The 25,319-nt window shown below is 42.0% G+C and overlaps 1 protein-coding gene across 1 annotated transcript; it reads left to right on the top strand.

Moving 5' to 3' along the window:
• The first annotated feature begins 14,610 nt into the window (after positions 1-14,610).
• On the top strand, positions 14,611-24,491 carry kiss1ra (KISS1 receptor a). Its single transcript, XM_062403500.1, has 5 exons — positions 14,611-15,022; positions 17,297-17,421; positions 22,859-22,994; positions 23,083-23,321; positions 24,075-24,491. Exons 1-5 carry the CDS (start codon positions 14,764-14,766, stop codon positions 24,453-24,455), a joined length of 1,140 nt encoding a protein of 379 aa, XP_062259484.1. The 5' UTR covers positions 14,611-14,763; the 3' UTR covers positions 24,456-24,491.
• The last annotated feature ends 828 nt before the right edge of the window (positions 24,492-25,319 follow it).

Raw genomic sequence — 25,319 nt, 5'->3', positions numbered from 1 at the left:
TGAATCGAAATTGACCGAGAGAAGAGGCAGCCGCAATCATACCAAACACTTTCTGTTATTCTCAGCCGTCCATTCTAAACCAGAGGGTTTGGAATGGAGTCAAGAACCTCCCCTCCATTAGTATGCAGCTGCTGTGCACTCAGAAGCCCTGCATGTTTATTAACATCTGTGGAAATTGTGAATGTAGTACATTCTGGGTTTTATTTACAACTGTTGAATTTTGTTTTGCATCTAACCTGAGGCTGTTTTTCTCCAAGCCAAAAGGCTCCCTGTTCTCTGCCCAGCCTGTCGGTCTGCATAGCGCTGTCAGGAGTTCTGCTTGTAGAAAAACAAAAAAACACATTTCAAGACTTTATATTTGCCTATATTTTGTGAAGTTTCTCATAAATGTTTCATTTGTGCGTTGAATCATTTATGTTCAATCCCAAAACTTTATTGGAAAAAAGAATCAAGCTCCTTCCAACAGTTTGGTTAATTTATCTGCTTGTGTTGACGTTAATAACTTTAACTAAATGTCCACAGAGCAAATGTTATCCATAGGAATCAATTTCAAGAAGAGTGGACATCAATGAAACATCTTTTATATTTCAGTCTCAAAAAAGATTAAAATTATATCAAAGTTTGAAAAGACAGAAAACATCTTATCGATGTCCAGAAAAAGTCAGGGTGCCCACAGTGTTTTACATCTACAGCTTCAACTGATTTTATTTTTCAGTCTTTTTTACTCTCTTGTTTACACTGGAACTCAGGGCATGCGTCTTCAAGCTGTTGGTAATTCCAAAACGACGTCATAATGTGATTAAGGTCAGAATACGCCACATATCTTACGTCAGTATTTGCTTATTACAACTGTGAAATATTCAGGTTGCTTAATCAAGTAACTACTGGAATGAAAACGTGTCTGTATTCGAAAGGAGACACTGACAGTGTTTTACAAACTAGAGCTGGAGCTAAAACTAACACTTGAAGCAACATTTCTAATATATTAGATGATAGATTTCCCTGATTTCTTCCTCAGCACACGCACGTCTAAAACGATTAAAAATTCATCTAATTTTGAATTAATCGGTGCCCCGTCGCCAAGCCTTTGAAAAATCACCCCCAGCTGCACTTCTGTTTATGCTGCGACACCGTATTGTTCATTAATTATCCAGGGTATGCACCACAAGAACCAGGGAAGCTGCTTATATACGTCTGCATGATTCTTTACTCAACTATATGTGTGTGTGCTTGATTAAACTTAAATCAGCCCCTCTGCTGTCTATTCCCTGAATCAATCTGTTCATACCTCCAGGTAACATTCTGCTCCACCGCCTCCGGGGTCAGTTTGACCTAGGTCTCTTTCAGCCCGTCCTTCTGTGGCTTCTCTTTTTATTCTCACCTGCTGCTCAACTCTAACCGTTTAATTGGGTCTTAACCTTGAGCAACATTCGGGCATTTCTAAAAGGTTTCGGCCACAAAATGAAACAACATGACGCTCGTCTAAACTTCTGTTTTTCTAATCGGAACATTGGTATTTGAACTCAGCTGTTCCAACAATCAGAAGCCTGCGTCAGTCCTCAGCGGATTGGAAAGGTTAGTTGCATCCAGTGGTTTCTGAGACGATATTGGTATTGAACGGTGACCGTGATGTCCTTTTCTGTTGATTGTGTTTGACGGCAATGGGATTTTAACTTTTATTGGAAATTGATCTGTGGCTGGAAAGAGATAACCAATCAGTTACCCATGGTTTCCATATTGGTGTGTAGGCTATAAAAATGAAATCCTTCCTATATCAACTTTACACAAGGAGCTCTCCTGTGAGAGTTGGAGTGATCAAACGCTGCTCATTCACTTTGAATTGGGTGACAACCTGCATGGCTGAGCTGCAGTGTGGTTCCTGGGCACATTAGATGTGGAGCAAAGGTAACGTTTTTGCGCGACAACGGAGGCACCAGCCAATCACATCACATCAATGCCGGAGGAGGAAGAGGCAGCTGGTGACCCTGTGTTCATCAGGTCATGGATTTTATTATTTATATCCTTTATTTCTCTGTAGCTCTGGACTGAAAGCTCCAATGGCACATTGCCAAGAAAGCTCTGTAACGTTTACCAAGCATGCAATTGTGATTGTCGTTGTTTTGACGACAGCACCAGCAATGGAGCGGTGGGCATGTTTAAAGATTAACCGTTAAGACCCTGGTGATTTAAGACATTTTCGCTTGTGGTTCCTGCTTGTGTTTTCTAACGTCATGTCTTTCCCCCTGTTTATTTATGTTGTCATGTGCTTGTTGTGTTTATGTTGTCAGGCCATGTGTGTTCTGTTGTTCTGAGTGTTTGCCTGATTTGTTCACCTGTGTCTTGTCTTTGTTCCCCCTTCTATTTAAGCCCAGTCTTTCTGTTGTCCCCTGTCGGATTGTATCATTTTTGACTGTGAAGAAGCCATTCCAGGATACTACAATTTTTTAGCTCTGTTATGTTTTTTGACTTTGATTTTTGAGCCTCTTTGTTTTTCCCTTTTTGGAACTCTGTTTTGCCAAATTATTGAATTGGATTTTCAGTTTTTTGCTCTTGTCATTTTTTTTTCCTTTTTGGATCCTTGGTTTACCTATTTTTGAAATAAAGAAAAAAAATGTGCATCTTGGTCTTTGATTGGGTCCTTGCTCTGAGAAAGTCTAACATTAACACAGAGTTAGGGCACAGTCACAATTAAGAAAACGTAGCAGTGGCGAACCATTGCCTCCTGTTCACTTCCAGTCTGTGGCAGCAGGCGGGAAACGCAGAATGGATTTGAATAGAGTTCAACTTTGGTGAACTTTGACCTGCGATATTCACCTCACACTCACAGGTGTGACTGTGTCCTGCTCCCACACATTTCTTCAGGATTTTTCCTGAATATGAAACACCAACCATCATATTCGCACCATGGCTGAAGTAAGTGTGGATAAATACTTTTCTTTACTTTCAGTGTCGGGTGCTTTTCATGTTTTGGTGCAAAGTTCAAGGACTTAAGCCTCAAACTGAACCGGACCTTATCACCGACCTCAGCGGAGATTCCCTGATTCCACACTGATGTGGGAACCTCAAGATGTCCACAAACTTTTGGCCATGTAGTGCAGCAGACACCAACAGTGAGTAGATTCTTTCCCAACTTATCTGTAACGAAAAACCTATTGAATCTCCGTTTCCATCCAAAGACAACCCAAAACTATGCCTGTGCATGCCTGACTGCGCATTACATAAAAACAGATCATTATTTTCCTTTTATAACTGACCCCATCAGCTCTAATGTTAATGCAATGCAGTTTAAAAACGCCATATTGTCCAAAATGACCTGTACTTATTCAAGGCACGTCTGCACATATCAGTGGCCCCGGAGGGTTTGTGTGTATGAATGTGTTTACATGCACACAGTATTCTGTAAACCAAATGCAGCTCCTATTCATATTGCTCTGTTTAATGCATCATCATGCCCTGAAACACATTGTGTAAATAGAATTATGGATGGGTGTCATGGAAACAGATCATGTACAATACTATATATACAAAAATAACTTAATATACAGGATGACGTGCACATGTGTATCAGTGCCTAAAGTTATACACACATTTTGTTGATATTATCGCCTTTTGTTTTTGAATATATTCACAACTGTGATCTTAAATATGAAATGTACACTTATCATTTTGAAATATATACTTTCAAAATACTCATCAGGAGTTTTGGAAACCACATTCAACCTTTTTTTTTTTTTACTGAAATTGAATCCATAACTTTGAACTGCTGACAGTTTAAAAATGACTTTTCCTCCATATGAAACACTCATAATCACCAAATGGTTAAATTACTCTTTGGGGTAAAGACTTTTTTTCATGGTTTGGCACAAACACAGCTCCAGAAAAGGTTAAAGACCTAAAACTGCGAGTGAAGCGATATGAAACAGATTTGAATCTCCCAGAGGTTTCTGGCTTTTTTCGAGTCAAGGGTTAAAAACAGAGAATTTCACACCATGCACAGATTTTTCAAACCCTATAAGGAAAAAATGTGGAATTGGACTTTACAAATAAAAACATTAATTTGATTTGAAACAGGATTGGGACTTATTTTCTGAACAGTGTTTGATTTCCATTTCCGACAGAACATCAAGTAAGTTCAGCTGATTAATATGTACAAAAATAGATTAGAATTATTTATTTAATGTCAAATTGTTCTTCTGTGCTCTAATTTCAGAAACACTGAGACAGTGTGTTGTGTGATCTAAACAACAGCTTTTAAAATGACATTAAGTGTCCTGAAGATGAAGAAATTGTTTGCGTGAAAACACATTCTCTCTTTTCTCCTTTTCTCTGTTTCTTTTGTCAGGTGGGAACATGGTCCCAATTATTAATGCACCATTTATTCACAAATGCAACGTGCACAGACGGTTCTCTTCACATCCTATTAACAGGAAGCACACAGTGTTCCCACGTGTTTTATTTAAATGTCTCCACCGTCTTCCCCCTCTAAATACAAATGTCTCCTTAAGATGCTGACAAATGCCAAAGGGTTAATAAAAGAGACGAGACAGAGAGAACATTTTCCATTCACAGCCATCAGGGCCATCAACAAACCTAAAGTGATTGTGTTTGCATGCATGTGGTTCTCTGGGATAGTTGATTATGAAAAACATCACAGTGATGCACTAGAAAAGGAACGTAAACATGCATATAATAGCTTTTCCTCTCCTCCTCACATGAACACGGGCGATTATTATTTTTTATTTTTTTCCTAAATAAGGAAAATAACATGGCCGGTTGTAAAATGAGGTTTACTAAGGATGTCAGCTTCCACTCAAACAGCGGTGTGTACATGAAATTTCCCCAGACTCGTTTCTGTGTGTGTAATCATCACTCATTGACATCAGTGAGTCTATCATTTTGTGTGTGGATGCTACAGATGCAGCCCCCCCCTTTTGCATATCCAGTAATCAGTCCGTCCTGCCCTGAGCCACACAAATTAACTATCCTTGGAAAAGTACATTGAGTTTCAAAGGCAAAAAAAGGCTTGTGCATTAGTTACCTGCTTATCAACTGTGCTCATGTGGGTATGGGTCATATCGTTCTGTTCAGCTCGGGCTCTTTTGTTTTGCCGCTTCCTGGCTCTGATCAGGAAAACAAACCCGACTCTGAACAGTCTGTTTTCATGGATGGGTGGAGAGTGGGGGGGGGGGTAATAATGGGAAATCAAGGTACAAAACAATTTGCAGTGGGTCCCGTCGATCGCCTCAGCCAGCAGCAGGGACATGATGACAGTGGCTGCAAAGTTATCAAATGGGGCAACTGCAACAATCTTAGTTTATTCTTAGATTACAAGAGAAACCAAATCTGTAGCCCCTGCCACATCTAGGTCCTCCTGAGCAGTTACAAGTAAAGACCCAGTAAAATCACAAATAAAACCCACACACTTTTTAACCTTTACAATGTGAGCAGGAAACAGTCAATTTGTTTAAATGTGTTGTTATTTCGATAAAAAAATTGTCATAACAAAATGTCGGGAGAAAACAATAATTCCGTGCTGTGCTGCTTCCTCACGTTTGTACATGAAATGTGAAAATGATCTGAAGAGGTCAAACCTGCAGCAGCATCTTTATTATGAGATCAACACATTTCTGCTTGGGTTCGTCGCCTGCGTTGGTCCCTCGCATTTCTTGTGTCTCATGATTCTGAAGGTGATTTCTATAAAGCTACGTTGTACAATGTTTGCTTGTTACATGTCGCACTATTGAAAATATATACCTGCATGAAAAATGCAGCACCGGGAGGAGGGGACAGGAGCATGGTTGTTTAAAGGCAAAGAAGTTTCATCTTTGCAATAAAGAGCACGGGGCTTGTCTTTTTTTAACTGCAATAAAGCAAACCTCTCTATGGGAGAGCCGCCTGTATGTACTGTAACCTGTGAGGTTGAATCCAGGGCAAAAGACGTCAGGGAAACACAACAAAACTGCTTTAAACCTTATCACACAGAGGGTCAATATGGTCGTGACAGGTTCATAAGAAAATAGATGTTCAGAGAGATTCTATTCATTTAGCCATTTCATAATCTTATCCATGCATCTTTTATCTACACCATTTCTCCTCTCAAGTTCAAATGATCTCATGCAGGCCTTATCTGCCATTTCTTTACATAATCTGTTATAACATTAGTATTATGTTTGAATATGGCTGAGCTAATGAAGGCCTTTGTGCCTTCATTTCTGTATTAAATATAGAAATGAGCTCTCTAGATAATCAAAAGTCGGTATTATTGATGGTTTCAAGAGCATGAATTATTAAATACATGACATCCTTTCTTAATGCAGTCTTCAGTGCAACCCTGGACAATAAAAGGATGGTACTTACACTTGATACATGAAGTAATATTTGTATAATCAACCACCATATACTGCGACCTCAAATACCCAAATCTCTGTGTATAATTTATTAATATTACCACATTGATGGTTTAATCAAGGATGCATATGTATATATTCAGCTTGGATGCTGTTACTCCTTATATCTTGTATCTATAGATGATTTTGTTCATCTATGTGTAATATTTTATGTTTGGTGTGTGTCATGAATCAATCAAATTTTATTTGTACAGCCCGTATTCACAAATCACAGTCGGTCTTACGGGGCTCATTTGTCTCGATGAAGCCCTGCACGTGTGTTTGTCACCTGCCCCTTCACACGTGTTTGTTCTGCATCCTGACATCACTCATGTAACATCACCTCAGTCAGATTTAATAAAGCAAATCACTGTGACACTAAATGCTTTGAAGAAAAATGCCTGAATGTAGGAACTTGAGAGTTTTTAAAATAAAAAAAAATTTGAGATATAAAGGAAAAAGCCTTAATGGCACACAATGAGAAAATGACTAGATTGAATCTATTGTCTGCCCCCCCTCCTTCCTGCGCTGTGTCAGCAGGCAGCAACGCACCCGCTCACTCCTAATTGATTTAAATGGGCTTGATGAGCCAAAGTCAAGCGCTCAGCGGCTGATGAGGGGCAGAAAGTCTGCTGCTGATAACTTAGGGCCAATCATTTACTGCCTCTGTTCTTTAAGAAGAAAAATTGCCAAATCCTTAATTAACTATTAACATGTATCCTGCAGCATTAGTCACTATAAGGAAAAGCCTCCCATTAGTGCTGTTGAGTGGTAGAAACTGATATCATAGAGCCTTCATGCTGTTTAAGAAACAATTATCATATAGTACAGGAAATATTGTTGCTTATCAAAAATTGTTTTTTTGTGTCTGACGTAGAAATTCATTTTGGATGGGGGGGGGGGCTAATACTATCCCTGTTCTGAGCAGCCAGGGGCAAAATTGGCCTTATGTGAAAAACAGAGGCCAGGCACAACTAATGGTTGAAATGAGAGTAACGGTACAAACCTTCAAACGGAGAATGGTGTGGAGACAGTGGTGGATGAAACAGCTTGAGACTCAGACAATCACCTGGCTATGGCTGACTCACACTGAAGCCTCTAGTGAGGCGCTGGAGGCTGTGAGTTGAAGCTCTTCCTTAAAAAATGTACATTTGAAAGGCAGAGGAATCACTTCGTGGCGACTGCCCACAAGACCTGAATCAACAATTACAGGTGGACGGCCGTGAGTGGATGGAAATGTAAAGCACATGAGAGCAGCGCTCTGTTGCAACCAGACTGTCTGAGTTCTAAGACCTTGACTCTAAATGGCAAGAATCTGGTTTGGAATCAAAGAGCGGGTTGGGGCAGATTAGTTTGTATTTAAAGTTTGAATTAAGGGATCTCAGGCAGGAGATGATATCATTTTGTTGAACCTATTAACGTTACTCCAGGAAATAAGTTGCTCAGTGGCTGGAGCCAGTCCCAGCTGAGACCGGGCCAGATGGATCAACAACCATTCTGAATGGATGATTGGTTACATACCAACCAGTCCCATTACTTCTGGGATTGGTTGGTATGTATTTGGAGACACAGACACAGGGAGAATACACAAACCGCTGAGAAAAACCTCGGAAAGAAAGTTTGAGCCCAGAACCTTTGTGCTGTCAGATAACAGTGTCAACCACTGCGCCTCTGTGCCGCCCGGGAATCGGGCTTTCTATGACTTTTAGGATTATAAAACAGGCCCAGGTGCTATTAGCTCTGATAGTATCAAAGTGCTTGATTCACAGTGAGTCATGCCGTTCACATTATGAAACTGGGTTTTAAAATGAGGTATAAAAAAGAAAGATGAAGAAAAACAAGACAGAAGTCATCTTTCAACAGAGGTGAATACAGAGTGCAGATGCTCGATGAATGGCGATTGCTGCCGCTGGAAAAATAATTAAATCTCTAGTCCAAGTCCAGACAGAGACTGAGCGTCTCTGCTTTGTCACGGGGTAGCAACCGACGTGTCTGTCTATTAATCACAAAAGGTATCTTTTGGCTTTTTGGAATATAAAGCAGGTCTTTGTGCAACATTTTGTAAAAACGTCAATCTGAGAGAAACACCCTGAACACATGTAGAAAACGAGCCTAAAAATGAAGGTGAGTGGATTGTTCAGCCATGCTACCAACACGGCTCAGTCGAACCAACTGTCTTAACTTTGGTTTGGTGAGGTGTTCTATCCCCTGAAACCCCTGCCTGGGGTCGGAGCTCCAGAGAGAGGATGCTCCACCAAGCAGCCCTGGAGAACCTGGAGTATCGGTCGTGAGTAGCATCATCCTGACAATCTTCTGACATCAGGTGCCTCAGCAAAGAGATGCAGTTCCACCTGTAGCAAATTCACTTTTAAATAATTTAGCAAAAAGGATGTTATTCAGGATGAAAGGGACTTTGATAGAGACAAGGTTCCCCCCCCGCGTTTGCACTTGAGATGCTTCAGCGTGTTCAGCACAGGTGAAAACAACAGTGCGGTGAGTCATTACAGGGAAACGGTGGAGATACTTGTTGTTTGAGGATGTTGTTACTGGTCCGACCCGCACAGGCCCATTTACCATGCATGTCACATCTCTCACTCTCTCCTCCACACACACACTTACACACACACATACACAAACACACAAGGTAATATCTATTTATTCTGTATCCTCATACATAGAAGGACCTTCTGCATCACCCCGCTCCTTCATTTAACATCAGGAACAGTCCTCTGGGATTGGTTGCAAAAGGTCATCACAACCCGCACGAGACACTTCACTCAATGTCATCAACTTAAAATTCCCCACACAACGTTTTTTGATCATTCATGCCGAACAACGCATGTGTGTACATGAGATCCGGCAGCGCTCTCTCGGATGGATATATGTGAAAATACTTCCCTTTCATAGATGAGCTCAGAGAAAGGGAAGCTTTGAGAAGACAGTTAGCTCAGCCTGCTCAGCACGGCTATCTCTGGACAAATTGGGGCCGTAAGGACAATGCTCCTGATCCAGGTACTCAACCCAATTGAACTTCATTCACTCCTGTCCTGGGGTGAGGGTAAAACGATTTACACCAGACTGGGGTGAAATTGCTAGCTCCTCTCTCAGTGAGTACAACATGTGTAAAATCTACGCATAGAATAAGGCCATTAAACAAACTTTATTTCAATCAGGAGCGACCTCAATTGAAAAATCCCCCCCCGCTGATATGGAGACAGGAGGTGATTGGGCAGGAGAAGGAGCAAATCAATGAAATGACAGCGACAGAGAGGAGAAATCGATTTAAAGTTTGAAAAGCAACGACATGATTGGCCGATCGAGATCCTGGCACAATCCGATTGCTTTACTGTCAACACCCAACAATCAGCTGATGAGAGGAGGTTGGGAAAGTGAGAAAGAATTGTGAATGAATGGTGTGTGTCTTTTTTTCAGGTGTGGATCATGAAACCAAAACAAAGGAGCTGAAAGGCACTGAAAACACTGTTTGCTTCCTTCTTCCCCTAAATCCTTAACTTTATGATTCGGTTAATTGAGTAGATTTATTTTCCCCTTGACTCTGATACAAAGTAGAAACACTGATTTAAATGTGAACCCCTCCGCAGTCATACTCGTCGATTGCCTCGGAGGCCGGGCAACTCTAACTATACACAGCACTCAACTATATTTGCAGGCTGCTGGTGTTTCTCTGCCCACAAGCCAACCACCGCTTTAAAAGTTATCCACTTTTCTCCAGTGCAACTACCCCCTCGTCTGTCTCCCTCCATTCAGCCTCCCTGTTTGCCTCTACTCCCCTTCTCACTATTGTCTCTTCCCCACTGTCTCTGTTTACTCATTCCCTTTCCACTTCTGCCTCTGCGTCGTCTATTGATGGATCCTAAAGTTCAAGGCCTCGGCCCTCAGAATGCCAAACAGTGTCCAAAGCTGTGCCATCGCGGACCCTCCACAGAACACCAGAGATCGATATATTCAGTCTAGTGTTGGCTTTTAATGCCTACACATGTCACAAGTCTAAATCCGAGCACTTTGAGCCTGGCCGGTACTGACTTTGTGAGGCAAATACTGAAATCCACCTTTGAGAAATAAAAAAATGACCACGAATGTAGTTTCTTTTTCATTTTCATTCTTTAAATAATAGAAATGAGAGCTACATGTCATCTGTATATATAATCATTTTAGAAATCCAAAGTAGGTTATGATTAGATTATGTCAGTTAATTAATAAAACATTATGTGAATGGTAGTAGTCTCTCTTTCCCTCTTACTCTCATCTTGATTCTTACTTTCCCAACGGCCCATCAATGATTGATCATGATTATTAATGATGGCCTTTATCCATCTGAATGCAGAACGATATCTGAGAGCCACTGGGAGCCACAGCCTTTCCTGTGAGGAAGCTGTCAAACTCATTCAAACCTATTAAATTCTCCCTGGTCAGATCGACTGATCTCTTCAAACCACTCGGAGGCCAAAGGGAAACACGTCCCGGTGGAATCGTCAGCTGTGGGAATCACACTTTACTTTCAAAATGCACATGTAAGTCTATCCAGGTATTTTTTCCCCTCATGTCTTTACATCTGACTGACTGGTTTGCTTTAGATTTTAAATCACGTTGCTTGCACAGACGCTTCAGCAAAAATTCCTCCCATCGATTCCATATGTTTCTGTCACATGTTCTTGTGCATGTACATAATGTACAAGATTCCACATCCCCCCCCCCTTCTGTACATATTCTTGTACATGTACAGAATATAAAAGATTCCACATGCCCCTGCCCCCCCCCCCTTGCTTTATAAGGGGATTACAGGAAACTAGACTGATACAATTACAACCTCTTAATCCTCAACATTTAAGATGCATTACTATGACTTCGATTTCTACTACTACTACTACCACTATTACTACTACTGCTAGTAATACTTCTAGTAATAATAACATTATTATTTGTAGCTTGATAAAAAGTCAACTTCTACCAGAAAGCCTTTTAGTTTATTTTACTTTTGTCTCTTTCATTGATTTGTTGTCTGTTTATCGTCAAGCACAAATAAGGTTTATTATTAGATATTCATATTATTGCACTAACTGCAATAGTTGAAATATGGGACAGTATGTTCCGTTCTCCCGTTATCAACAATACACAAAATACAAAACACCCACCTGATCTTACAAGAGGCTCCACTTCATCAATGATTGTCAGGTCTCATTATCCCTACAATAGACAACAGCCACTCTAACAGGATTGCCTTTGTGTATCCCTGAAAGCAGGGTGCTTAAAACAAACCTTTTATTTACAGTGACGCATCGGAGAATGTATAAAATAACAAGGTTTCATATTGGCCCAAAAAATCAATCAATACACAATGAAAGCTTTGTTCTGAAGTAGGAACATTGTGTAATTGTGCAGAGATCTTAAACTAAAAAGCAAAATGTAACTTTGCACAATGACGCCCTATAGTGAAGGGCCCTCATCCCCTAAACAAGGGACCAAGCTCCCCTGGAAAGAAACATTGTGTGTGGTCACTTTATAGTTCTACTGTGTCTCTTAATGTTTTCATCCATTTATCATGAATTGTCTTCATCTTGTGTGTCGTCTTTTTCGGGGATTTGTGGACAGTTTGTTTCTCTTTGTGTTAGTTTTCGAGTCCCATCGTCCAATTGTAGCGGGGGTGCATGTGTGTGTGGGTTTGTTTCCATCTCCCTCAACGGCTCCCCTGCACATGGCCTCATCTGAGTGCCAGTCTAGTGTCATAAAAGGTCTTATATTTTCATTTGTCTCAGAAATAGGAGAGAAATAAAAGCATGGAGCACGTCTGTACTGTATCCAAAGTGCCCAGCAGTTTTGCAGAACAATGACGTGAATGGGTTTGACCTTGCACAGTCCAGTCTTTGTTTTTATTCTCAGAGCACTTTCGCATGAACGGCTCCGTTAGCTGGATGCGTGTTCAGCAGACGTTTGTCATCAGCACATCTCATGTCAAAAAATGTTTGCTAGTGAAACTCCTGACAGCCTTCATCTCTGCTGCAGGAACTGTGGCGTGTTAAACAATTCATTTGACTCCCCCTGCCAAAGAGAATCTGAATATTTAATTACTTATGCGAGATCAGAGAAACGCTGCTGTTCCTATTATCTTGTTCCGAGAACTGTTAGAGCCTCAAGGATGTGTTAAATTAATATTTTATTCTATTATATTATATTGCATTACATTGCATATTGCAAATTGACATTGCTTTCAGCTGTTTTGTATTTTGCTCTCCTGTTTTGCATTTTGCATTTTGCATTTCACTTTTTACATCTTTTATCTTTTATATATTTGTATTTTATATATTGTTTTTTTTTTTTTTATGTGTGTTGTATTTATTGTGTTTTTATGTTTTTATGTTCTACTCCTACTTGGCAATAAACACATTCTTTGATTCTGATTCTGAGCTCATGGTGGAGTCTGTTGCTTTGGGTTGAGGAAGCAGCATGTGTGTGTGTGTGGTTGAGCATGTTGGCCTGGTGCTGTATACATCACAATTCTTTGCCTTGTGCTGCAGCCATGTTGAAACACACACTCATGTGTTCTTCAAAGGATCTGCTGGTTTGTTCTTCTGAGTGAGGTTTGCATGTTCTCCCCGTGTCCTGGGTTTTCTCCAGGTTCTCCAGTTTCCTCTTCCAGTCCAAAGACATTTTGGAATCCGGTGAAATGGAGACTTGAGGTTGTCGGTAGTGGGAATGGGAGTGATGGTTGTTTGTCTATGGGATTTGCTCTTGCTCAATGTCAGCTGTCCTTGGCTCCAGCTTCCCCTGCAAACACTCAGAATGATCAGCAGCAAAGATAATGGATGGATATTATTTAGATTCTTTTAATTTATTTCAATTTGAATTAAAGTACATAAATCACCTTTTTAGGCATGATTATTTTTTAGTGTCGTTTTGGAAAACAACTCTTATTTCACCAAAGTTATTTAAACATTTTTTTGTAAACCTGAGATTTAACCTGACAACGACCCAGCTGCTATTTCCTGTTCTCGCTCTTTAAGCAACCTGTGTTTGCTTCAGTGACTTTCATTCAAATTACCTGTGGAGCAGAATGAATGGAGACAACAGAAAGAGAGAGAGAAAGAGGTGAGCGAGTTTTTGGGGCAAAAAGTTCCAAACAAGATAGATAACGTTGCTAGGAGACCCCCCTGAAATCAGCTATTATCCCGGAATCATGCTGAAGCTGAATTGTGTGTGTGTGTGTGTGTGTGTGTGTGTGTGTGTGCGTGTGTGTGTGTGTGTGTGTGTGTGTGTGTGGCTGCTCTTCCCACTGCGTCTGTGTGTCCTTGCTCCGGCTCGTACTATAAAGCCATCAGCATCTCCCTCGCTCTTCTCCCCCTCTCTCTCTCTCTCTCTCTCTCTCTCTATCTATCTCTCTCTTAGTCAAGGCTGCTGTTGCCGAAACATGAATCCCAGTTAAGCCAGTTGTGCCTGGAGGATGAACAGCGGATGATACCTCAGATTTTTCATTAATACCAAGCTATTTGGCGAGCGTGCGTTTGTCAAGGTTACAGAGCAAATATCGCCTCCTACACATCACACGTCTTCTGTGAATCAAGTTCCTCCAGAACAAAAGACCTGGGCGGAAGATTGAGACGGAGCGGAGACATGCTGGAACATCACCACGGGCGGCGGAACAGAGGGAGGTGAGAGGAGGGGAAGCTGCCAGTGCCCTCTGGGTTGTTTTACTCTGGGGTGTTTGATGGTCAAGCTTGCAGGAGGCATATCCGTCTGCCTCTCAGCGTCCACTCCACAAATAACCAGCAGAGACGCAGCGCGCCTCAGAGCTCTGAGGGCTGATGTGGTGCCAGCGAGGGGGGGGGGGTGGTGGTGGTGGTGGGGGGGGGTTAGTTTTCATTCAGCCTGAAGAAAAAAAAGCAATTTCTCCTCCTCCTCTCCTTTCTGCTTCTCCTGATCTGAATTGTCTCTGTGAGCTGGGATGGGAATGAAAGATGAAATGAACACTCCGCAACTTCAGGAACCTTTTTCCTCGTCCGCCCTTCCACCTCCTCTTCATCTCTCCTAAGTTTTCCCACTTCACACGTAACTGTTTTTCCTCCACTCCTTCTTTTATTTCATTCACATCTTCACCTCTCTCCTCAGTCGTCTCTCTGTCCGTTCCTCCTCTCAGCTGCACTTTTCTCTACATTTCTCCCTCATGTGTCTTTCTGTTTTGATTTGTTTCCACCAATATCCAGCACTCTCCTTTTCTTAGCCCGAGGGGCAGACAGGACTTAGTGTGCACCTTCTGCCCTCTCTCCCTCCTAAGTACAAGCCCTTTCCTCCACTCCTCTCGCACCCCACTCCTCCTCCCCAGCACTCATTCTCTCACACCATCCCTCGCATCCATCCTGTCGGAATGTTCTCCTCCGAGGAGCCGTGGAACTCCACCGAGCAGGTCTGGCTCAACGGCACGGAGAGGGTGAACTTCTCTCTGGGAGGACACGGGAGCGACGAGGAGGAGGGGGACGGGGATCAGCACCCCTTCCTCACGGACGCCTGGCTGGTGCCCCTCTTGTTCTCCCTCATCATGCTGGTGGGACTGGTGGGCAACTCGCTGATCATCTACGTCATCTCCAAGCACAGGCAGATGAGGACGGCGACTAACTTCTACATCGGTGAGTGAGAGGAGAAGCACGTGTGTGTGTGTGTGTGTAAGTTTGTGTTTTGGTTGTTTGCAGAAGAAGCTCCGTGAGAGGACTGAGTTTCTTCTCAGTGGGAGAGGATGCACAGCGGAGCACGGACTCAGCTTCAAATTCATCTTCTGTGCATCTAATGCTTCAGATCTTATGATGTGCATCTCTTTCATCTGCCCCGTGAACCTCCCTCGCATATGGTGGGTTCAAAAGACTGTCGGGGGTGCACGAGGAGACACTCTTGTTTTATCCAATTAGAAACCAGCTAGCATCAATGGCCATGTTCATTACAGGTTTTTACTTTCCCTAATGAGGAAGCAGGTATAATAATGATCTGCTGGAGGTGTTGAGCAGGTGTTGCTGACATAATATGGGATTATTGGATTGCTCAGGAGGGATGTTTTTATCGTTTATAAGTGCTCAGGTCTCAAGCTTGTTTCATGTGTTTGTGCATATTCGATAATGTCTCGCACCTCTGCACATAAAGCCAAGGGCATTAAAGATATTAAAGTCATCAATAATAACGTTTCTAATAAGATTGCATCTTTGATGCGTAATAGGAGAAATATTAAGGCTGGAAGTATGAGAGATGAAGGTTAGGCTTTCATCCAAATTGTGCACATTTTGGCAGAATATCCAGAAAATCAGCAAATGCAAATGAATGTGCCTTTCCATCCACTGGTGTTTTAAAGCTGGTTTGTCACGGTGCTTATTCCATACACCATTAAAGAGTAGGAGGAAACAGCGAGATGATATAAGTCAAAGAGTTTCAGCCTCAAAACGCCGAAAAAGTGAAGAAAATGTTGTGAAAATTACGTTTTTATGTTTGTTTCTTATATTCATTTTAGAAACATCACCGGCTTCTCATCGCTCCACAGATCTGCCGTTTTCATCTACTGCAAGTTTTTGTCTCATGAGTCCAGTGGAAGTGTTTACTTTTTTAAAGACGTAAAAATCCATACCATTAGTATTTGGAAAGAGGAATGCATTAATCGTCCACGTGTCGACAAGATGAGAGAAATCAAAGAAGGACATTCATCCTGCACCCGTCGTACGTCCCCCTCGGTGCCAAGAAAACGTGTGTGATTGATTTTTGCCGATCAAGTCAATCACAGCACATCTGACGGATCTGTGGCGCCACCTGTGAAGTGTGGAGAATTTAAAATGTGACCGGTTAATGAGGGTCAAGTCCAGAGAAAATGAGATGTCACCTGTCAAACTGTCACACGGACACTACATGTATGTAAATTAGCTAATTGTATGATTACGTGTTTCTGCGTTCGCACAGCGCGGCGTGCATGTGACTAGGTTTCCATTTTTTATGATATTTCCAGGCTGCAGTATGGAAACTGTTTAATATGCAGTAGCATTAGATTAGCGCCTGCACCATCTGCACCCGTCCTTTCAACATAATGGCCCTGCTGCTGTGATGTGATTAGATCTGCAGGTAAAGCAAACAGGACATCGTGTGTCACAATGACAGATCTGATGGAGAGGGGGGGGGAACCAGATCTGACTGCACGTCTCCCTGATCTCTGAGTGGTGCGCTATCCAAACATGAAATTGAGTTTTTTGTGAGTGTGCATTCGTATGAAGATACTGGGCAGCCACCGTGAATTTGAATTAAGTATGTGTGTGTGTGTGTGTTTGTGTGTGTGCCTGTAGGTGTTCTGCTCGACCTGTTGTCAATCAGCTGCTTGATTTCCTTAAACCACCTACAGCAAGTAAACAATCCAAACGCAAATGGACACAATCCTGAAGTGGAAACAAAATCATTGCTTCAGTCAACGAGTTGGATGAAAAAGGGAACATCATCACCTGCAGGGAGACAACAGTTACCAAAGAGAAATGCACCAAATCTCATCCGATTTCACAGATCGCACACAATATTCCTTCAGTTCTACATTAACGTTTTATTTTAGGAGGCTATACATAATGAATGGATGGATCGATGGATGGATCGATGGATTTAAATGTTTAAATAAGTCACATTTGAGAACCTGGAACCAGATAATTATCAGCGTATTCGCTCAGAGCGAAAACAAGTAAAAACTCTATATTCACTTCCAGGCCGGTTTATCACAGCGGTGAATGAATGTGATTGTGGTTTGATGTTTCTTTGTCTCTTTTATCCCCAGGCCTTTTGAAAGAATCAACGTGATAAGAACCCGACTCCCACCGTCTGTAAATCACTCTGCAGCAGACTGTGCTGCATGAATCACTCCTTACTGTGGTTGTTGTTTTGTGTTTGTGCAGCAAACCTGGCTGCCACTGACATCATCTTCCTGGTGTGCTGCGTCCCCTTCACTGCCACCCTCTACCCTCTCCCTGGATGGATCTTTGGCAACTTCATGTGCAAGTTTGTCGCCTTCCTACAGCAGGTAAACCCATCGCCCATGAAAAATTAGAGCAGAAAAACGGAATGAGCGCGCTGAACGATTTCCTGTTCGAACAGTAGAAATCGGTTGAAGAAAGCAGGAGTAGTTAGCTACTGGGACTTTCTAGTTTCGGTCCATGTCCCCATCAGTTAACATGGAGGAAGTTGGGTTTAGCAACTATACCGAAGCCGGCCACCAGGGGGTGAGCAAGAAGAATCTGCTTTCGCCTTTGGGAAGCTGTCATGTCATTCATCGTATATAAAGTTTTCTCCAAGTTGCAGCGCGATTTCTTTGTCTAGAAATGTATTAACCAGAGCATCCTCCCTCACACATGAATTAATTTCAGCCATTGTGAAAATATTGATTTGTGCATCTGGAATTAAAGATTATTGTTCCAAGGTTCAAAGTCAAACCACACATTTTCTGATGACTGCCCAACACAGGCATCCGGCCCACATACAGTGTTGAATGATCCATCCATATAACACCTCGACCAGAGCACCTCACGTTTGCCAAAATAGGACCAGGTGCTGTTTAAATGGGCTCACATCCATTTGTTCTGGGCCACAAGTAGAACAGAAGCACCCCATCACTGCATGAAGTGGCCCACATCTGTATTCTCCCTGTTCTCCATCTACGCTCCCTAATGTTGCCTCTCTGTTGTCTTGGTGCCTCAGTTTGATGAGAGAGTGGTAACTCCTGTCTGCAAACACATCAATTTGTGCAGCTTTAAAAAAAACCTTCCTCGCTCTTGACGGGGGTTCTGCCCTCTGCCGCAGAAACAACATCTAGCTCCTGCACTTTGTCAAGGACAGAGTATTCTCTCTCTGTGCACAAATGCACCATCTGGCTCCATGTAGCTTATTTAGAAAGGTTATTTAAAATGCCATGCACTAATGACTATTATTAAAAAAACAACACAGTCACTGAGGGTCGAAACGAAAAGGCAGAAAACCGCAGCTCCTGTTTCGATAATACGCAACCTGCCCGCTAAAAGCTAAACTGACGCAAAATGAGAAGCAACTTTCCTTCAAAGAAAACTGAGCTTGGCTGAGATATGCTGTAAATGTAAGTGAGCTTTTGTTTGGAGAGTGAGCTGTAAGTGTACCTCCATCACAAGGAAGCCAGGAGGGAGGAGGAGGAGGAGACAACGAGTCAGGCTCATGAATGAAGACGGAGGCAGACGAGATGTACGAGGCTAATTTGAGCATAAAAGATCGAACCCGTCAGTAAGTCTCAGGACGGGAGCGTTCGCAGGCAGGAAGAGAGGCTAAGAGCATTTTTAAATTGAAATCACAAAAACGCGATTCACCTCATTCATCGGCACATGGAGACTCAGAGACTCCCATTACTTTCTCTGCCGCTGCTCCGCGTTTTAAAATGTTTTAAATCATTTCTCTGAAGGGAAACCTTTTCGCCATTTATTACTCTGTGTACTTGAGAGAAGGGTGATTAGGTTTATGTTATTGATTATCACGAGTCGGGGGGAACTGGCTGCTCTGTTTTCAAGGAAACATGGACCTGAGAATTTCCTCTTAATTTCTACAGTTCAATAAAAAACACTGGTGGGGAAACAACCGGTGTCGTGAACCGAGGCTTTGATAAGTTTGGTGATCGATACTAATGGAGCGACTGCTGCTTGAGGAGCTGCCGGTAACGCCTGTACTCTTCAGAATATATAAATCGTTTTCCACTTACTTTCAAACACTTTATAGCTCAACAGTGGAGGAAACTTGGTTAATGTTCTCTCACCAAGAGGTATTTGAAAACCTCGGAGAAATGTTTGTAGGTTTGTACGACACTTAGAGAGATGACAGGAGTCCTCCATTGATTTTAACAGAGGAGACGGGGACAGTTCAGGCTATTGACAGGAAAAGGTCAAAGGAACAAAACAGGACACAGGACGGAAAGAACAAACAGTGTAAATGTAAAAGTAAAAAAAACATATCCTTCTATGTTTAATGTCCTTACCAAAATAAAATGTGTCCTTCCTGACCCATAAAGCCTCCTTCCAACAAGTAGTTTTCAATGAAAACGATGAAAAGCCATGAGAACCTAACCTCCTTGGCCATTAAGGTAATTACAACATGCAGGCGATGAATGATACAAATCAAGGTGGTACACTCCTGAGGGAAGACGTCTGGTATATAAACACTGCGGTGACGGGGGAAAGGTGGTGGACGGATGAAGAATGACAGGAGACTGGAGCAGAGCCGACATGATTCATCCCTTCAACGTTCAGCTTTAAAGTCAATGGTTCTGTGTGATCAATGGAGACTTCTACATCTATGAATCATTTCAGCTCCTTCGTTTCCTAGGGCCCAAAGCGTCAGCTCGGTCTCAGAGCTCTCGTTAATCCTGTTCCCTGCAGCGGCCGCAGCCAGTGTTGATAAGACAAACTAAAACAAAGCTTTATAATTTATTCACCCGGCTTTATACCAGTAGTTTTTATTCGTCTCAAAGCCACAGAGAACTCGTATGACAGTTTTGTGCAGCTTTGGTTCCCGGCAACTTTTGAGATATCATCTCCGAAACAGAAGTAAATGAAATAAACATGTGAATATCAAGTTTAAAAATCTGCCAGGAAAGATGTGAGACTAGTTTTGGGATAATTCGAAGTTCGGTAAAATGATTAAAACGTTGCACAGCTCCTGAAATCAAATTAAAACATCAGTGCGAGACATGAGGGATAAAGTAGCTGGATTAGATACTAGATTTAAAATGAGAGGAGAGACGAGAGGTTGTTTGGAAGCTTTGATTTATGAAGTTAGAGCTTAAAAATTGAAATGAATAACGTGAGACGCCTGTAGGGAGATTGAACCCATGGTGCGTTACAGGAAATGAGCGTGATATTCTTCAGCTGTAATGAGCTCATTTACAGAGGGATTAACCGCTGGATGTTGATGAGGATGAACGTAATCAGGTTATTTGTGTGGAATGTAAACAGCAACAGACCAAGAATCAACCCCTGTGGAAAGATGATCAGATGGTGAGATGGTTTCACTGAGAACCATCAGCTACACAAGTTGTTTCTCAAATTCAGCCCAAAAGCTGCTTTTCATTCATTCCTGGTAAAAGTTTATCATTATTTTATATAATCTTTAGGTGTAAAGCAAATTTCACTTTACAGTGGACAAACAACAGGAATAAAACAATGGAACTTGAGCAGAGAAAATCAATCAATAAAATCCATATAGGTAAATAAAAAGGATTGGACAGATTAAATAATAACTTTAAACTTAAAACACGGTGTAAATGACCATGTTTCCAGTCGAATATGAAAGTCGGGGCTTATGGACACTTGGATGACATCACAGGAGCAGAATGGAAGCATGTTATGTTTCTGTTATGTTGTTTTATTACGTCTGAGGTGGATGTGTCCCCCCCCAAAAAAAATGTTGACTCTTTTTGTGAACTATCCATTTAAGGCCCAAAGATAACAACACTCCAGGTATTTCTCGAAAATTGAGGGAACGCAGAATCCACTTTGATTCTGAACTCCACCTGACCCCTCTGTGTCGCTCCCATCATATCCTTTGAAACCCTGATGCGCTCCTCAAAACCTCTGGAGGCTAATGGATGCTGGCTTCACAGTCGCTGAGAGGAGGAAGAGGAGGAGGAGGAGAGCGAGAGAGAGGCGGATAAAGTACAAAAGAGGGACACAATTAGATGCTATTTGGAAAAGAGCACAGGGATACCTTCAGACCCCTCATTTTTCACCCTGCTGCAAACCTTTCAAAGCAATATGCTTCATCTTACCTATACATACAACACAGAGGAGACCTCAGTGGTCCGTGTGTTTGAAGCGGTTTGAAGTGAACAAACTGTTTTTCAGAGGAGGATGAAAAGAAGTGGGAGGCCTGTCTGCTTCATCGTATGGAAAAGAAAAGAAAAGAAAAGAAAAACATGATAAGAAACATTCTCTCTGGGAAATATTTATTATAGTATAATTTTTTATTTTCAAATTATTTCGAATTAGCATTCCCTCCGATGTGGCAGCCTTTAATTGAATCAAGCCCTATTGAAACCCATTAGAATTGTATTGAGTGATTTATTCACATCTTAATTGAAAACCATTATCACACACGCAGCTTTCTCCATTTCCTCCTTCGACGTTTCTCTTCCCGCTGCACGCTTGTCACTTTAATGGCCCCAGAGAATCATTAGCAAAAGCCTCACACCAGTTGGGAGAGAGGCTGGAATGAAGCAGGCTGAACGAGCACAAACAAACTCTTCTTCTTTGTTTTGTGATAAGGGTACGATTAATTATAAGGGACGCAGGGACACCATTAGAGCAGAGTTTAGAAGTTCCTAAAAGTTTGTGATGGACTTTTGGAGAATGCAATTTGCACCAGGAGGTTCAAATCAGGAAATTCAGCATTCAATGATAAATAAAACCCTGTTTTCATATTTTTTTGCACGTGTTTTTTTAGTAGAGGCAGTTTTTTAGGGTGTTTTTTAAGTCTGATAGGGAAGCAGCTGACAGACTAGCAACAAAAATCCGTGCTGGGCAAGACAGTAAACCATGAAGGTTGTCAGATGCATGATCTCCCTCTGTTTGCATGGGTTTTCTCTGGGTTCTCCATCCTCCAGGCCAAAGACATGCAGATTGGGGTTAGGGTCAACTGGAGACTCAGAACTGTCCGTAAGTGTGAATGCTTGTTTCTCTCTGTGTGATGAATGGATGGTTCGTCATAGTGGGACAAAAGTGACGATCAAATGTTCTATATGACGTTGACTCCTCGATTAAAGATGTTGAAAAGAGTAATCCCCACAAGACACTGTCTCCTCGGGAAAGCTATCCACTCCATCCAATGACTTGTCTGGTCACAGCAACTATAAGTGACTCTGTAATCGCCTGATCTCAACAGAAAACTGTTCTGCTCTGATTGTGTAGCGTAACTTCTTCCATGGATAAATCCATTAGCTCACAGGAAAATGATGTGCTCTGTCAGCTGTAAAAAAATGTGTTGGTAACAAATAAGAGAAGCATAAAGATAACACATTTATTAATATGTAATATAGACAAACCAAGTCATTTTTGGTGTTGTCTCAAATCTGAATAAAAATGTCATATCTATTTATCTAATATCCAATGTCCATAGAAATCCACTACACTTTTCTGATTCGACAATATTCCATTACGTTGGTCAGGGGATGGAAGAAAAAACATATCGGTCAGATGTCAACCAACTGTCAGTTTGATAAATATGACAACTACCGGGCCATAGTTACTCTGAGATATTATTCTGTCACACTGTTTTTATTCATGATGTGTTATTACTGCGCATTTCTTTCTTTTACAGTGTGTAGATGTTCTTAGACCATGAGAAAATGTGGATAACTAAAGTCTGACGCTAGCACATGATTCATCGCTTTTGAGAATCCGTTAAAGTACACTATACATTATGTATACCTATAATATATGTGTGTTTCTTAGGTGACGGTCCAGGCCACTTGTATCACCCTGACTGCCATGAGTGGAGACCGCTGTTACATCACCATCTACCCTCTGAAATCCCTCCGCCACCGCACCCCGAGAGTAGCCATGATCGTCAGCGTCTGCATTTGGATCGGTCAGTCCTGCTCGTCCGATAGATACAAAATTAATATACATGCATTGTTTCTCCACCTTCAACTAACGCGGTCCTCGTCCTGTCCCAGGCTCCTTCATCCTGTCCACCCCCATTTTGATGTACCAGCGCATAGAGGAGGGTTACTGGTACGGTCCCAGACAGTACTGCATGGAGAGATTTCCCTCTAAAACCCACGAGAGGGCTTTCATCCTCTACCAGTTCATTGCCGCCTACCTGCTGCCCGTCCTCACCATCTCCTTCTGCTACACCCTGATGGTGAAGAGGGTGGGTCAGCCCACGGTGGAGCCGGTGGACAACAACTACCAGGTAAAGGTTTGTTTTGTGTCTAATTAATGGAGTTGAGGATATGGCTGAGCGGTGCTGATTGTGAGCTAATTAAAAGTTTTTCTTTGAAGGGTGGTACCTGTCCGTCTTCTTTTTCTGCTTTTGATGTCGACTGTCTGTGAACATAAAGGCGAAGCACCTCTCTGCAGCTATAGTCCATTGTTTCCTTTAAACAATACAATTTTTTTTTGTGCCCCATTTGGCTAAAAAGAGTTAACCCCTTACTGCCTGAATTAATTTCCAATTATATAAAAATTCAGTGGAGATTGTTAATTTCAATAAAAACTACGCAGTCGTTATAAAATTAAGGTATGAAGCAAATTAGCGACATCAGGCATAATGGGGCATGACCTTAATTTAACAAATTTTCCAGTCTTTGGTATGTAGATTATTGCTGCTTTTGCTTGAAATTGAATAACAACATATGTTTCTGTACAATCATTGCTGGTCCATTATCAGAGTATTTCAAATACAGTTTAATACCTCAAATTAACTTTGCTGCACAGTCCCAAGGGGCTAGTATGTATTTTTCACTCCGACCACTAGATAGTGGCAGAGTGCTTCCAATACCTTCCTTGGTATGTGTAGTATTTGCACCATCTGTCACAATCGTCACCCCGGCGGCATTAAGACCGGAATTGGGTTTGAGGCAAATTCGCGACATTCATCTACAAGGGGTTAAAGCAAATCGAAATGGTTTTATGTGTAAAAGCGTTCCTTCCTTCTGCTCCTCAGGTAAACCTCCTGTCTGAGAGAACGTTAAGTATCAGGAGCAAAGTGTCCAAGATGGTGGTTGTGATTGTCTTCCTCTTCGCCATCTGCTGGGGACCCATCCAGATCTTTGTCCTTTTCCAGTCGTTCAATCCAAACTACCGACCAAACTACGTCACCTACAAGATCAAGACGTGGGCCAACTGCATGTCGTACGCCAACTCCTCCGTCAACCCCATCGTTTACGGATTCATGGGAGCCAGCTTCCAGAAGTCCTTCAGGAAAACCTTCCCCTTCCTGTTCAAGCACAAAGTCAGAGATAGCAGCATGGCGTCAAGGACCGGCAACGCCGAGATCAAGTTCGTTGCGGCGGAGGAAGGCAACAATAACAACGCAGTGAATTGAAAACGACCATTAAAGATAGGAGGAATGAGATTACTGCTTTTGTCCAGAGCCGTCGCTGCAGGGAGACAAAGACAGAGATGATAAGCATCAGCCTCCAGACCATTGTGTTGATGTTCTGATGGAGAAAAGACTGATTTCGAAAGGAACATGACTGAGACGTCTGGCAGACACATTTTATTTATGTTCATGAATACGAACCGATGTGGAGAAACACAGACTCATAATACGCTTTGGCACAATATGCCAGCACCTCCACTGCCAAGGCCGGGCGGCTTTGGCACGACGTGTCCTCCAATGAGCTGCCAAACACCTCCGGCACGTAACCGAGGACAGACGTTCATGTCTGTGGAAGAAAAAGGGAAGGTGGGTTGGAAACGTGGAGAAAAGATTCCCAGTTCCTGTGAAATGGAAGCATGTCAGCAGCTTGTCAAGTGTCCAGCATTTGGACGAATGATGACTACAGAGAGTTTCTGAACACTAAATGTACATTTTTGAATTAATTATTAATATTCTAGAATAGATGCCCATGGACATGCTATTTTTATAAACGTATGTGGTTGCTTCTGTCATACAATAATTCAACGGGGGACACATAAATAATCTGTAATTCATATTATTTAAAAACTGTATCACTTGGGGAAATTACCTAATTCACTTCCTGTCATGTGTAAGGGTAAGATTGATACCACTCTCATGTCTCAGCATTACATATGAAGTCAGAGCCTGGAGAGTGATAGCTTAGCTTAGCACAAACACTGGATTCAAGGGGTAACAGCTAGCCTGTCTCTGTCTAAGTCACATTCATCCATTCACACTATGTGCGGCTCGGCCCACAATTGGCTCTACCTCTCTCTCTCTACTTTT

The sequence above is a fragment of the Platichthys flesus genome, chromosome 14, assembly GCF_949316205.1.
Source record: "Platichthys flesus chromosome 14, fPlaFle2.1, whole genome shotgun sequence".
NCBI classification, from domain to species: domain Eukaryota; kingdom Metazoa; phylum Chordata; class Actinopteri; order Pleuronectiformes; family Pleuronectidae; genus Platichthys; species Platichthys flesus.
Note: the sequence above shows the minus strand (reverse complement) of the source record. Positions and strands in the feature narration are given on the sequence as shown.

Excerpts from the sequence above, each read along its gene's own strand:
- kiss1ra (XM_062403500.1), top strand. The coding sequence starts at position 14,764 with ATGTTCTCCTCCGAGGAGCCGTGGAACTCCACCGAGCAGGTCTGGCTC. Across the intron at positions 17,422-22,858 it reads TTGTCGCCTTCCTACAGCAG|GTGACGGTCCAGGCCACTTG; the intron begins GTAAACCCATCG and ends TGTGTTTCTTAG. Across the intron at positions 22,995-23,082 it reads CAGCGTCTGCATTTGGATCG|GCTCCTTCATCCTGTCCACC; the intron begins GTCAGTCCTGCT and ends GTCCTGTCCCAG.